We start from the raw sequence: 13,766 nt of genomic DNA, 5'->3' as shown, positions 1-13,766 counted from the left end.
CTAGTTACTTGTGTTACAAAAAAATCAACTCTTTTCTTCTTTTTTTTAATATATACTACACAGCAGTGCGACTCGATTGTGAGCATGTAACAGTCCTGCAAGGGAAGATACAAATCACTGAGCAGAGCCAGCAATAACTCTATATTGAATGAGAAAACTTGTCTTGTCTGATTGGTAGTAGCTAAACTCACAACAGCAACCATCAAGTTGTGTTTTCTGTTGCAACTTAATTTACTATGTAAATATTTCTTTACTGGCTTTGAGCTACACACAATAAGAAAATATAAAATATTGTGCAAAAATGTAGGGGTCTCACTGATGCCCACTGAGCATGGTGCTTCTTACAGTAAGTGTGCCGTCTGACATATAGTGAGCCATGCAGGGCCACAGTGTCAGCTGTCCAGTAATACCAGGCCATAGGCAATGTGTCCACATTAACCTTCTTGTACATTTACATCAAATGCCACAACACAGAATGAACACTGAATTCATTTACTCCCCCACCTATACAGAGTCATTTATTTAGTTGTTATGTTATTATTTGCACTTCCTGCATAACCTTAGTTTAGGGTGGCATATCTTATATTTTAATTGATAGCGTATTTTAGTTTAGGAATGTATTCTGCTTTATCACATTGTAGCATTATTAGCTGTACACTATACTGCACTATGTAGAGTTTAGTCATTTAGGCTAAATGTCATACATACAATATGGCAATTGAGATATCTTCTGAACTGGGTTTGTATTTGCAGCAGATTCTTTAAAATATAATTGTATCAATAGCTTAATTCTGACAATTTGACATATTTTGTCACTTATGTACTGGGAAATCCAGGTTATACATTTTCTTTTTTATTACAGGCTGCTTGTTTGAAGATGACCTATGTTTGCCCTTTGAGATCTGCATAAATGGTAAGTTCACTTTTTTTTTTTGATCTATTCTGAAGACATGGTTAATGTAGGTTCATAGGTAAGCCTAGGCCGTTTCCCAAGGGGGAGAATCAAATGCTGTACATTGTGTCTGTGAGGCAGGCATCTTAACCGTTATGTAAACCCCCAAACACTAAATAAAATCCATTGAAATTCCCTGACCGGGAAATGAACATGTGCTGTGGTGCTCAGAGTGCCAGTCGTAACCAGACCACCAGGTATCCCTCTGTTACAGGATTTTGATCTGTTGATAATCTAGGTTGCAAGGGTTCTGTTGAGAGACAGGTGTTAACTGGGCTGCAAACTTATGCCATTTTAGGAAATAGTCTCTAAAAATGCATTAGCATATACAAATATTAGTTCCAAATTTTTAAATAATTTACATTGCACATAACAGTACTTATGACTGTTTACAATTTAATGTGAATAGTTGTATCCAATATTTATAACAATCATACAAGTTGTGTTGTTGTTTCCTGACTAGGAAAAAGCTGTCACATAAATAAATCATAGTTGCCATCTTTATCAGAAGCATTTCTGATTTTTGAACCTCTCTTATGTAAAATATGTATGCATAATTGTTTTAAAGTATAGCTCATTATACCTGGTTGATATACTTGCTTATGGTTTTGGGTTTATCCATCATCAGCAGATTTCATGAATCCTAGTTCAATAAATAAAGTTCTTAACGCCTTTCCCTGCAAATCAGAATGTGATTAATTTTAAGAATGTTCCTTCTCTGTGGGTTGCTTCTTCCTAACAGCTGCCTTGTGAGGGGGGTTGTACCTCTGCATTCCCTCTCCTTAATATTGTCGTCATTAAGAATGATGTACCTAAGAGAAGGAGAACAGTAGTTCTGTTGTTGTGAACATTTTGTAGGGATATAGAGAAAACAATCTTTTTTTGTTTTACCAACTCAGAAACTACCCTTGGGGAATAATGTGTACTAAAGTTTGATTCAATAAGTACACTGTAGGGGGAATTTAACTGCTTTGCATGGAAGTAAATATGTTTCTTTTTTTACTACCTCATTTTCAGACTGTGAACAGAGGCATGATCTCTAAAGTATCTTGTGTGGAACATGGATTGTGATGCTGTCGTAACATCAGATCAGTAAAAAAAAAATCTATTCTGTTTAGAAGTCGTACTTTTGTTAAACAAATATGCCTTTGCTATTGTTTTGCCATATCAAGATATTTTTATTACGGAATGAAACATGCAGATCAGTTAAACATTATTCACTGTGGTGATCTAAATTGTCAGAGCTGGCGTGGTTCTTGAAGTTTTTTTTTTTCACTTGCTATGCTGGTCATGTTCTAGATTACATCAGTTTAAGCATGTACATATTCTGCCAGTTATATTTAACCAGCAAGTAAGCACGATCATTTCCGTTACTGCTATGTTTCTCAGCTATGGTAAATGAAAAAGTATAGACTAAGAAAATAGTCTTTCTATAGACGCCACATAAAAATTATTCTGAGCTGATGGTGGACTTTTTTCATTATAGGGTAAAAACGAGAATGGTAAACAACACAGTTTTCCTTACTGTAATGTGGCAGGATTGTAAATAGCACAACAAGAAAATTGATACATTTTAAAATATAATTTTGCAGTTCTTTTCTGTTGCACAGGACAATGTAGAAATGGTGATATACAGAACATTTTGTTTGAGGTGATTTTCCTTAGCATGGCACTCACTCCTAGTTTTTGTTGCTGTGGGCCTTGTTGTTAATTTATGACTACAAAAGAAACTTGCCACAGAGAGAGCAACGACTAAAACATACCTGGCAATGTTTTACCTCTGATGAACTTCATACTGTAGTTTTTCCAGAAAATATATTTACTGAGACATTAATTGAATTGCTTGGTTAGAATGTTCCTTTGTGGATCAATAATGGCTTGGCATCTGTTACAGGATTTTGATCTGTTGGTAATCTAGGTTGTAAGGGTTCTGTTGAGAGACAGGTGCACGGTGCTTGCAATTTCACATTGCTGTCAAAATACTGATCAATTTAGATGGTATTTTTATGAGTATGAGCATTTTTCTTCATGCAAAACTATAAAACTAGGCTTGTATGATTCCCACTCATGATCAAGCTTGCAATCAAACTACTAAGATATTAAGGAAACTGTATTTATCAGTTGTAATAATGAAGTCTTAATTCACTTTGTTGGTACAATACAAGTCTGTTCTAAGACTGATGGAAGAGTCAAGCTGTAATGGCAGAGGTTTTCGAGCCAATATTTTTGTCCAGAGTACCATATCTATTAGAACAAAATTCCTCATTTACTTGCACCAGTACTTGTCTACAGAATAAGAGTTCTTTCTTTTGTGAATAAATGATAGCTAAAACCTCCTTTAATACTGAATGAAATATCCCAGACTTCAAATAAGTCTTTTTTTAAAATGGAAAATAACTGGCTGAAGCACATCTAGACAGTATAACACTAGCTTGGTTGGCAAAGAATCCAGTCTGCATGTTGTAGGACATACTACATTTATTGGAGTTGTTCTCTGGCATGAACAGTCTCCTGAAAAAATATTCTTTTAAAATTCTTTAAAAAGAGCAAACATTATATCAGTAACACAATGACTAAATTATCTCAGAGCTAACAAATTTAAGTACATAACAACTGAGCCAGTGAGTTTTTTTGGAATAAGTTCACATTAGCTGGAGGTGTATTGGAAGAAACTGGCATTTTGTCCCTGTGGCTAGGACACATTGAGTTGCTAGCTTTGTGGTTTAAATACTGGTCTATTTGAGCAAAGATATAAAGCAGAAAGCTACCCATCCCCTGGTCATCCTTTGCCTAGGACACTGAATAATAAAAACCCATAGTTTGACTGCTGCAGCCATGTAAGGGCCTAAGCTATTGGACATTCCATTCTCCATTATGAACAAAAGCTATTACTTTGCTAAAAGTCATATATGATATCTGTCTTGCTGAAAATTTCTCTAACATTTGTATGTAGTGCTGTCTGTAGGGTGAAAAAGAACACAGGATCTACAAATAAAAGATCCTGAAGATGGACACTGGTTATACTGATGTCCAGAAGATTCTATAAAACAAAATAGATTCTTCAAGAATTGGTAGCCCATCTGAGGAATTTGAAAAAAAAAGCACCAGAACTTCAAGTATACTGGAGCACTGAAGAAAAAGAGAAGTTATTATTGTGTGTGGCAGCAGTGAGGGGAAAGAGCTAGCATAAACATCAAGGTCAGCTAAGAGGGAAGAAGCATGGCAATAATTTCCCTTCAGTGCATGAGAATCCAGGGAAAAAACATTTAGAAAAGTGGGTAGGAGTGTGGGAAGTAATACTGTGACAATGATCAGTAGGACATACATACGTACACAAATAAAAAAGCTAAACTAAACGTTTGCACTGGATGACTGCAGAGTCATAATTAGCTTTGATTTACTGGTTTCTGTGCTCAGCAAGATTACTAATGGGCTCATTACAAATGAAAATGATGGATTTTATTTCAAAGTTTTATGCTTATTATGAGCTGTGCTAGTCTAGTATATAATAGTATCACTGGAAATTGTATCAATACTTTCTGGTTGAAAGCCTAACGACTGTATAAGGTAGTTTGTTTGTGTCTTTCGGCTTTTCCCGGTTAGGGATCGCCACAGCAGAATTCCGGTCCACTAATGATTCATAGTTGATTTTTACGTGCCGAGTTACCAGCCCTGGCGCACAACCTTCAACGAAGGTACGCTCATTCACGCATGTCTCCACACAGAAGATGCTCTAGCTGAGAATCGAACCGGACAGCATCTTACTGTGAGGCAACAACGCTACCACAGCACCACCACCGCGGGTGACTGTATAAGGTAGTGCAGATCTAAAAATATTTTGTTAATGTATTGGCAGCACAGATTAAAGCAGCACACACAGGGCCCAAATAAAGCCCCAGTGAAAGTACAGTGCAGACACTGCTAGGAATAAATTTGGCCCTGTAAACAATAACTGATTTATGCTTGTTAATTTAGTCTGTAATCTGGCAATTTAATACTTTTTTGGAATACAAGTCCCATAGGTCTGGATACACCTGAGTATGACAGTGAGATTAGAGCATTCTGAGGGGATCTGTATGTTCCTCTGGAATCTTTTGTCTTCAGTGGTATTTGTCTGTGGAACAAACCATCTGTAACACTGTTTGGATCAGCATGCTCATTTTTTTTAATTTCTCCAAGTCTTTTGGGTTTCTAACATCATGACGGGAATGCACTCCATTCCTAAGTCAAAGTACAATTAAAATTCATGAAATTAGTATTGTTTCAATCTTTTATGTCAGCTAGAAGTGCGCTTCATAGCACCCGCAATGTGCCCAGTAATGACTCTGTCTGCAATTCGTATGGAGTATATGTATTGGTAATATATCTAAATACGATTGTAGATTGTTTTTTTATAAGACCCATTGCTCCTACTCCTTTTGGAACTGTGTGGGTATCTTTTTTCCACATTGCTCTCATTTCTGCTTGCAAATCCTGATATTTTATGACTTTGTGTCTCTCTGTATGCTAGACACTCTAGTCACTGGGTGTGGCAGTTTCAATAATTGATCAATGCTACTTTTGTCTTCTTTTCATGGACCACTATATTTTGTTTTCTAGCATCTGTCTTTTGAACTGTTGGTAATGGGCGGTCCCATGTGATGTAAACTTCATCATTTTCTATGATGCTTTGTGGCTCATGTTTCCAGTGTTTTCAGCCACTTTAATACATTAATGTTTGCACAATCCCCAGTGCAACAGTCTTGCCACATTATTATGCCTTTCAGTATACAGTCCTTCTGCCATTAGTATATCACACCCAACAACAAGGTGTGCGACTGTTTCCAGTTCAGTTTTGCAAAACCTGCATTTGTCCATTTCTCCCACATGTTCAATGGACTTTGTAAACCACCGTGTACATAGCCCACTGATTGACTGAAAAGATGATAATGAAGGAGCAGGAGGAAGGTATTGGATTCCCTTGGATTTCTGCTAGGCACAGGATGGTAACATATTCATTCAGATTTGTGCTCCTTTGGTCCACACTTTAATCTTCCTTTGGCATTAGGTCCTGGAGAATGCACACAATATAAATTTTCTGTGTTGTTTACCAGATAGCCAGGTACATTGTAAATCATTTCACATAATGGTTCTTCACCAGGTAAGACAAAGGTACTCTATTGTTTAAGCATGGATTAGAATATAAGAGCTGAAATTGGTACGGAAATATTTATATACAGATGCATGTAAAAGACTTGTCTTTCTTTATGTTGTTAAGTATTGATTTTTTTAAATCATCTGGTGTTTAGGTTACACAGAATATGTAGCACTGTATTTCTTCCTGCTGCAGTAGCCTTTTGTGGGATAGATTTATCAGTACAAGCCATATTTCAAAAAATGGAACATGTACTTAGAAAACACAACCATAACCAATCAACAATAAAAATGTTGTGGCAATAAAGTGAGTAGAACAAAATAAAATCCATTTGTTTATCAGCACATTCCAGCAACACCAAATGCTGTCTTTCGGACAATAACAATTACTTGTGCATTTCCTCAGGCATTTGTAAATACAAGGATAAAATGCAAGTTAAATACCTTAAATTTCAAGCATTTAATTCAATCTGGATGGCAAATGCAAACTTGAACAGTATGTTGTACTTAACAAATATAACTATAAAAACTGTAAATTTTTTGCTGATGGAATTAGTTGTGGTAGACTGCAAAAACCAATGTTCTTAAAAAAGTCTGATAAACTGCCTGAGGCAGTATCACTAGTCTGCAGTGCAGAGGAGCCCTACTAATATGAGTAAGCACAGTACTGTCAGCATTTTCAGATATGTCAGTATTAACAAAAAATATTAGTAACATTAGTAACATCAACAACATTGTAGTAAATGGAGTGCTGCGATTACTCTCCAGATTTGGAAAAATACAACTTTGTTTAATACCTTCCTTACATAAAAAAAGTGATTAACAAGACAGCACCTCTCAGCACTATTAAACTCTAGTACCATGTTTCATCTTAACAGTGGCCAGTGGTAGCCATCGCTGAACAACGGCAAGAAACTAAAGCAGCTTTCACTGCTAACTCCATCTGCCTTCAGCCAGTTACATAATTATACATATGACTCTAACACAACCCCTCCTAAATTTCCATTCTTTCCTCATATACCAATCCTTACAATGCCCCCTCCCCAGTCTCTTCTGTTTGAATTGTATGTAGCAGATTTAGCTGTTTGCTATTCTCTGGCTTTATGTTATAAAATGTTATCTAGTTTACATATAAGTGAAGGGACTTCTCACTGTAAAGGCCAAAATATTATACACAGCCTTTTCTTTATTCTTATATTCTTGTTTCTGCAGTTTTTGAGTTACTGCATTGTGTTTGGATTCTTCCAACCTGTTCTTCCCAGGCTGTGCATGAAATTGGCCAGGGGTGATCAGTGATCTACCATAGTACACAAATACAAACAAATAAAATACAATACACCCCCTACCCAGAAAACCACAGTGAAAAACTTCTCTAAAGCAAATTTCACACTCCTCAAAACCGAGGTGGAATCCTTCAAAGCCCCCGGGCTTGTGGAAAATACGGCCCAGACTGCAGAATCCTTTATAAATGTATTCTATGAACACCTTCAGGAATGCATGGATCATGCGATCCCAAATAAAACCAAGACCCAATCCTCCAAAGGCAGACGTCCTGTCTGGTGGACCCCAGCCATAAACAAACTATACAATAGAAGGAGGAAGTTACTAAATGATAGAGCAAAATCCCAAAAAGGGAAGGCATCACTGATCAGTATTAGCAAAAAACTATGGGCACTCATAAAATTGTCTAAGGCCAGCTTCGAGAGAAAAATTGCACAGGACACTAAGGATAATCACAAGGCTTTCTTTAGTTATGTTAGGAACCTGGGTGGTAATTCCCAGATATGATCAGAATTAGTCCAAAATGACAAAAAATACACTGAACCCACAGACATTGCCAACATCCTAGCTGATAGGCTCAGCGCAAACTTCTCCCCCCCCTCCCCACCAAAAGGGCAAATATCTATCCCAGCAGAGTGCTGCCCCCCTGACATCTCAGATGCTCAGGTAAGAGCCGCCTTCTCCAAAGCAAAAAACACAGCATCGATGGGACCAGACGGTGTCCCGGGCTGCATCCTACATGAACTCCAAGAAGAGCTAAACCCAAACATAAAACTACTGTTCAGTCTCAGCCTTACTACAGGATATGTGCCCAAAGAGTGGCGTACAGCAACAGTGGTCCCTCTCCATAAAGGTGGTGCCTCAACGGATCCTGGAAACTATCGCCCCATAAGCCTGACTAGCTTGGTCTGCAAAGCTATGGAAAGGATCATCATGGACCTCATAAATAAAGATATTGGGGACCTACAGACACTGGATCCTACCCAGTTCGGCTTTGTTAAGGGCAGATCCTGCCTCTTAAACCTGGTTGATTTCTTTGAAACAGTCACCAAGGTGATTGATAAGGGGAAGGTGGTCCACACAGCCTACCTGGACCTCGCAAAAGCCTTCGATACAATACCCCACTCGGGCATTATAGATAAGCTCACCAGCTTAAATATAAACCCCTATGTCACTAGATGGATTGCAAACTGGCTCAAGGACAGAACCCACATGATTAGAATTGCTGGAGCCATGTCAGACGCCAAACCAGTTACAAGTGATGTCCCACAAGGCTCAGTCCTGGGACCTCTTTTGTTTGGTATATATTTCTCAGAGGTACAGGCCAACACTGAAGGACTGTGGCTGACCAAGTTCGCAGATGACTGCAAACTGGGTGCCATAATCGACTCTCCAGCTGACACAAGCATCCTCCAAAAGGGCCTCATAGAAACAGACAACTGGTGCCAGAGTCATGGCCTCAAGCTAAATGCCAAAAAGTGTATAGTCATCCCCTTTGGCAAAAACAAAGTGCCCACAAATTACCATATAGGTTGTAATCCATTAAGTACAGAAGAAGTAATTAGGGACCTGGGGACCCAAGTTGATAGCAATCTCTCATTTGACAACCACGTGGCCAAAGTGGTTAGAAAAACATTTTATATAGCCCACCTAATCATGAAGGGATTCACATCTAGATCAGGGGAGGTCATCGTGCCTCTTTACTCATCCCTCATCAGGCCCATAATTGAGTACAATGCCCCTTTTGTGATGTATCTTACCAGACACCTGTAGCAACTGGAAAGACCCCAAAAGTACCTCACCAAGAGGATCAAAGGGCTCAAACAGATGCCATATGCTGCCCGGTTAAAGAAACTCCAGCTCTACTCAGTGGCATACCGCCTGTTCAGAGGCGATCTGTGCCTGACGTATAAAGCCATATCCAACCCGGAATTAATGGACATGCTCTACCTCAGAAAATCCAAATCCCATCGAGCTACGCGCTCTAGAGACTTGAACCTCAGCACTGAAATAAATAGGACATGCTGGAGGGACAGATTCATAACCCAGAGGTTCCCTTCACTCTGGAATAAAATCCCAGTCCAGGTTAGGCAGAGTCCCTCATTGACTCTCTTCGAGAGGAATCTTGATGAGTGGATGGGAGATCGTAGGTTTACCCCGGGTATCACTTCTGTATCACTGTTAGACAGAGGCACAGTATACTAACCTCGAAAAAGGGCATAGCAAAATAAATTTAAAATGGGTGGTGAAAGCCAAACACATTCTGGCTAGGCTTATAAATGCCCTAGGGCAGATAGCCTAGTATGAACCTATGAACCTATGAACAATAAAATAAATGAAAGTCACCTCAAATAGCTTACAAACTTATTCTTGTTTATTAGAATAAAAAGTGAGTGACAACAAAAGGGCTATGTAAAGTAAACTAAAAAACCTTTTATTATACTTTAGTAAGAGCTTTTGCGTTGACCTCACTGCTTCATCAGACTTTAAAAATACACAGATTAACACCCACTATTTAAAATCCAAAGAACAAATCAGAGACTGATTTTGATTATGACATCATAGCCAGCAATCCAATCAGCTGTAGAAGCTCTAACAGCAAATTGGACAATACACTATTTACCAATGTATAGTAAAAATATAAAACAAACTAATTTCTAGTTAACTTAAACATATATATATATATATATATATATATATATATATATATATATATATATAAATGGTCTCTTCAGATGAATAGATTACCATGACACTATATTTAATGGTTTTGGACTTATATATCCTACTGTGACCCTATATTTGCAGCTTCTACAGCTGATTGGATAGCTGATTATGGTGTCATAATTGGATGGGGGGGGGTCTAAAACCAGTAGTACCTCATAGTCCATTACAACACCTACATTCTTATGTATTTACTTATTTGCTGACTAGGTGAATGGTCTGGTCCACAGATCCTTTTCAGCCATGGCCTGGATCATGAAGGCAGTGACAGATTATTACATCACAAGTAGTTTAAAGGATAGCACAACACAGGTTGAATCCTTGCAGTAAAGCATTTGTATGATGTTATATACAGCAGAGCTTTAGAAATAGTGCCAATGTTGTGTGTTAGCTGATGGAAGTTAGTTATACGTTGAAGCAAAAGTAGCAGGATGTTACTCCAAGGATGGTAGTATCAAAGCATGTACATATGGAGGCTGAAGTGTAGAACGGGAATGAATTCATCCATCCCTTTTAGGACCAAAACGTGCCTTGAGCATAACCTCTGGCCATCATCCTGCACTGAAAAAGCCTCTATGTGCCCTTTTAGAAGTCTAGTTTGAGCTTGCCCCAAGAGCTGTACTGATAAGGTCTGACCCACCATAGGGATGGCCTATGAGCTCCAAAATATGTCTGAAGGTGACCATGTCTAGAACTATTGGTTCATTGTGATTGTCTTTTCAGTCAAGGGAAGCTCACAGAATATATTGCCATCCAGGCAGTCTCAGATCACAGGAGGGCCTGTTATATTCTTACAAGGATAGTCAACAGCCTGGGTAACTTTGAAAGCACAAGAGGCTGCAAGACTGTGGGGTGTTTAAGGGTCTTCCTTTAATGCCAAATAGGTGTATTTCTGTTTTTGAGTTTGTCAGGTTTATCAAAGGCAGTTGATGGGGTGGAAGGGGTGGAAATCCCAGATGACTTCCACAGAGATGAGGGTCTTTTCCCTCTTTAGGATGTTACCAAATAGGTCCTCAGCAGGCTGGCTGAAGAGCATAACCCCCAAAAAGAGGACTTAAAATTGTGTTCCTGATTTTCTATTCAAGAAAGGACAGTCTCAGCTGCACTGTTCTGTGAAGGTGCACATTAAAGGTCTCAACCCAAACAATAAATGGACAGGGTCTTACAATGATCCTTCTTAAGCCTAGACTCTAAGAGGTCCTCTAGTGCCTTTCTCCCTAGATATATCTGGAATTGGGATAGGCGACATGAATAACTCAATACCCAAAGTCCCAGTGTTACTTAGCTTAAGCTCCAGTGTGACAAAGGAGAGTAACCTTTTGCTGTACTTGTTCAGAACTCTAGATTTCTTATCTGGCAGCAAACTTTCAAAATGCTGTGGTGTCTGGGATTTGTACTGTATTGAAAAGATCACATAGATGTCAGCAGTGCAAGACTTATTGGTGGGATTTGCCTTCCGTGGTGGGAGTGAATTGCTTAAGAACAGCAACCTTTTTTCAGGGCCAAGGATGTAGAGCCAAGGTGACTCCAGGCTGCACCGGTGACATTCCGAATGACAGGCTCCAGCGGGAGGGTGACCTACAGTGGATATAAAAAGTGTACACACTCCTTTTAAAATGCCAGGTTTTTGTGATATAAAAAAATGAGACCACAATGAATCATTTCAAAACTTTTTCCACTTAAATGTAACCTATAACCTATACAATTCAATTGAAAAACAAACAAATCTGTCAGGGGAAAAATATAAAAAATAAAAAATGTACAATAAGCTGGTTGCATAAGTGTGCACACCCTTAAACTAATACTTTGTTGAAGCATCTTTTAATTTAATTACAGCATTCAGTATTTTTGGGTACACACCTGCCATCAAATAAAGAGACTGATTAACCCCAAATAAAGTTCAGCTGTCCTAGTAGGATTTTCCTGACATTTACTCAGTTGCCTGCTACAGAAAAAGCTATGGTTTGCAGAGAGCTTACAAAGCATCAAAGGGATTTCATTGTTGCAAAGTATCAGTCAGGAGAAGGGGACAAAAACATTTCCACAGCATTGGATATACCATGGAACACACTGAAGACAGTCATCAAAAAGTAGAGACAATATGGAACAACATTGACATTGCAAAGACCTGGACGTCTCTCCAAAACTGATGTAAAAACAAGATGAAAACTAGTCAGGGAGGCTGCCAAGAGACCTACAGTAACACTGAAAGAGCTGCAGGAAATTTTGGCAAGTACTGGTTGTGTACTACATGTGACAACAATCTCCTGCATTCTCCATATGTCTGGGCTATGGGGTAGGGTTGCAAGATGGTAGCCTTTTCTTACACAGAAAAATATCCAGGCCCGACTAGAATTTGCAAAACAATACATCAAGTCTCCCAAAAGGATGTGGGAAAATGTGTTATGGTCTGATGAGACCAAGGTTGAACTTTTTGGCCACAATTCCAAATGGCTCATTTGATGCAAAAACAACACTTCGCATCACCAAAAGAACACCATCCCCACGGTGAAGCATGGTGGTAGCAGTATCATGCTTTGAGGTTGCTTTTCTTCAGCTGGAACTGGGGCTTTAGTTAAGGTGGAGGGAATTATGAACACTTCAAAATACCAGTCATGTTTGCCCCAAAACCTTCAGGCGTCTGCTAGAAAGTTGAAGATGAAGAGGGATTTCACCTTTCAACGTGACAATGACCCCAAGCATGCATCCAAATCAACAAAAGAATGGCTTCACCAGAAGAAAATTAAAGTTTTGGAATGGCCCAGCCAGAGCCCAGACCTAAATCCAATAGAAAAGCTGTGGGGTGACCTGAAGAGAGCTGTGCACAAGAGATGACCTCACAATCGATCAGATTTGGAGCATTTTTGCAAGGAAGAGTGGGCAAATATTGCCAAGGCAAGATATGCCATGCTGCTAGACCCCCTACCCAAGCAGACTGAATGTTGTAATTAAATCAAAAGGTGCTTCAACAAAGTATTAGTTTAAGGGTGTACACACTTATGCAACTACCTTATTGTACATTTTTTATTTTTTATAGTTTTCCCCTAACAGATTTGTTTTTTTTTCAACTGAATTGTACAGGTTATAGGTCACGTTAAAGGTGGAAAAAGTTTTGAAATGATTTATTGTGGTCTCATTTTTTATATCACAAAAACCTGGCATTTTAACAGGGGTGTGTAAACTTTTTATATCAATTGTATGATACCTCAAGCTTCTTCTCAAAAACTATGTTAAGCATTTAAAGGGGGGGGGGGGGATAAGGGCAAGAGGCCAGTCCAGTTTGCTCACTACTAAACTCAGGGCATCTGCAAATGAAGGTGGTCCTCTAGAGGAGAAGCAGATGGGTGGAATTTCTAGCCCTCCATGTCCATCTCAGAGATGGTGGCCTTGACATTATCTTACTCCTCAAAGGACTACAAGAACATATCAGGGGTACTAAATATAATAATGAAAACTGTCCTATAGCTTTGTATTTTTTCAGCATCATAATGGTAATTGTGTACTACTGGAGGCTACAATTTTACAACAGTTAACTTTAAAAGAAAAAAAGGGAATAGTGTAATATTAGGGATTATCTTTAGTACAAATACGCCTTGTTTATTTTAAAGTTTAATAATTTACAGCCTTATGGTTTAAATAGTGAATGTGCCTGGATGAGTATTTTGCAATAGAATTT

At 38.5% G+C, this 13,766-nt stretch overlaps 1 protein-coding gene across 2 annotated transcripts in view; it reads left to right on the top strand.

Moving 5' to 3' along the window:
• The window catches only part of PTPRN2 (protein tyrosine phosphatase receptor type N2), a 4,238,418-nt gene that overhangs the window by 651,886 nt on the left and 3,572,766 nt on the right, over positions 1-13,766 (top strand). For both annotated transcript variants that reach the window (XM_044062029.1, XM_044062028.1), the window contains exon 2: positions 863-913. In XM_044062029.1, the coding sequence (XP_043917964.1) occupies positions 863-913 (51 nt within the window). The remainder of the gene's footprint in view (positions 1-862; positions 914-13,766) is intronic.

The sequence above is a fragment of the Protopterus annectens genome, chromosome 2.part1 (genome assembly GCF_019279795.1).
Source record: "Protopterus annectens isolate FY-2018-M chromosome 2.part1, PAN1.0, whole genome shotgun sequence".
Classification (NCBI taxonomy): domain Eukaryota; kingdom Metazoa; phylum Chordata; order Ceratodontiformes; family Protopteridae; genus Protopterus; species Protopterus annectens.
The sequence above is the reverse complement of the archived record's forward strand: the minus strand, read 5'-3'. Positions and strand labels throughout refer to the sequence as shown.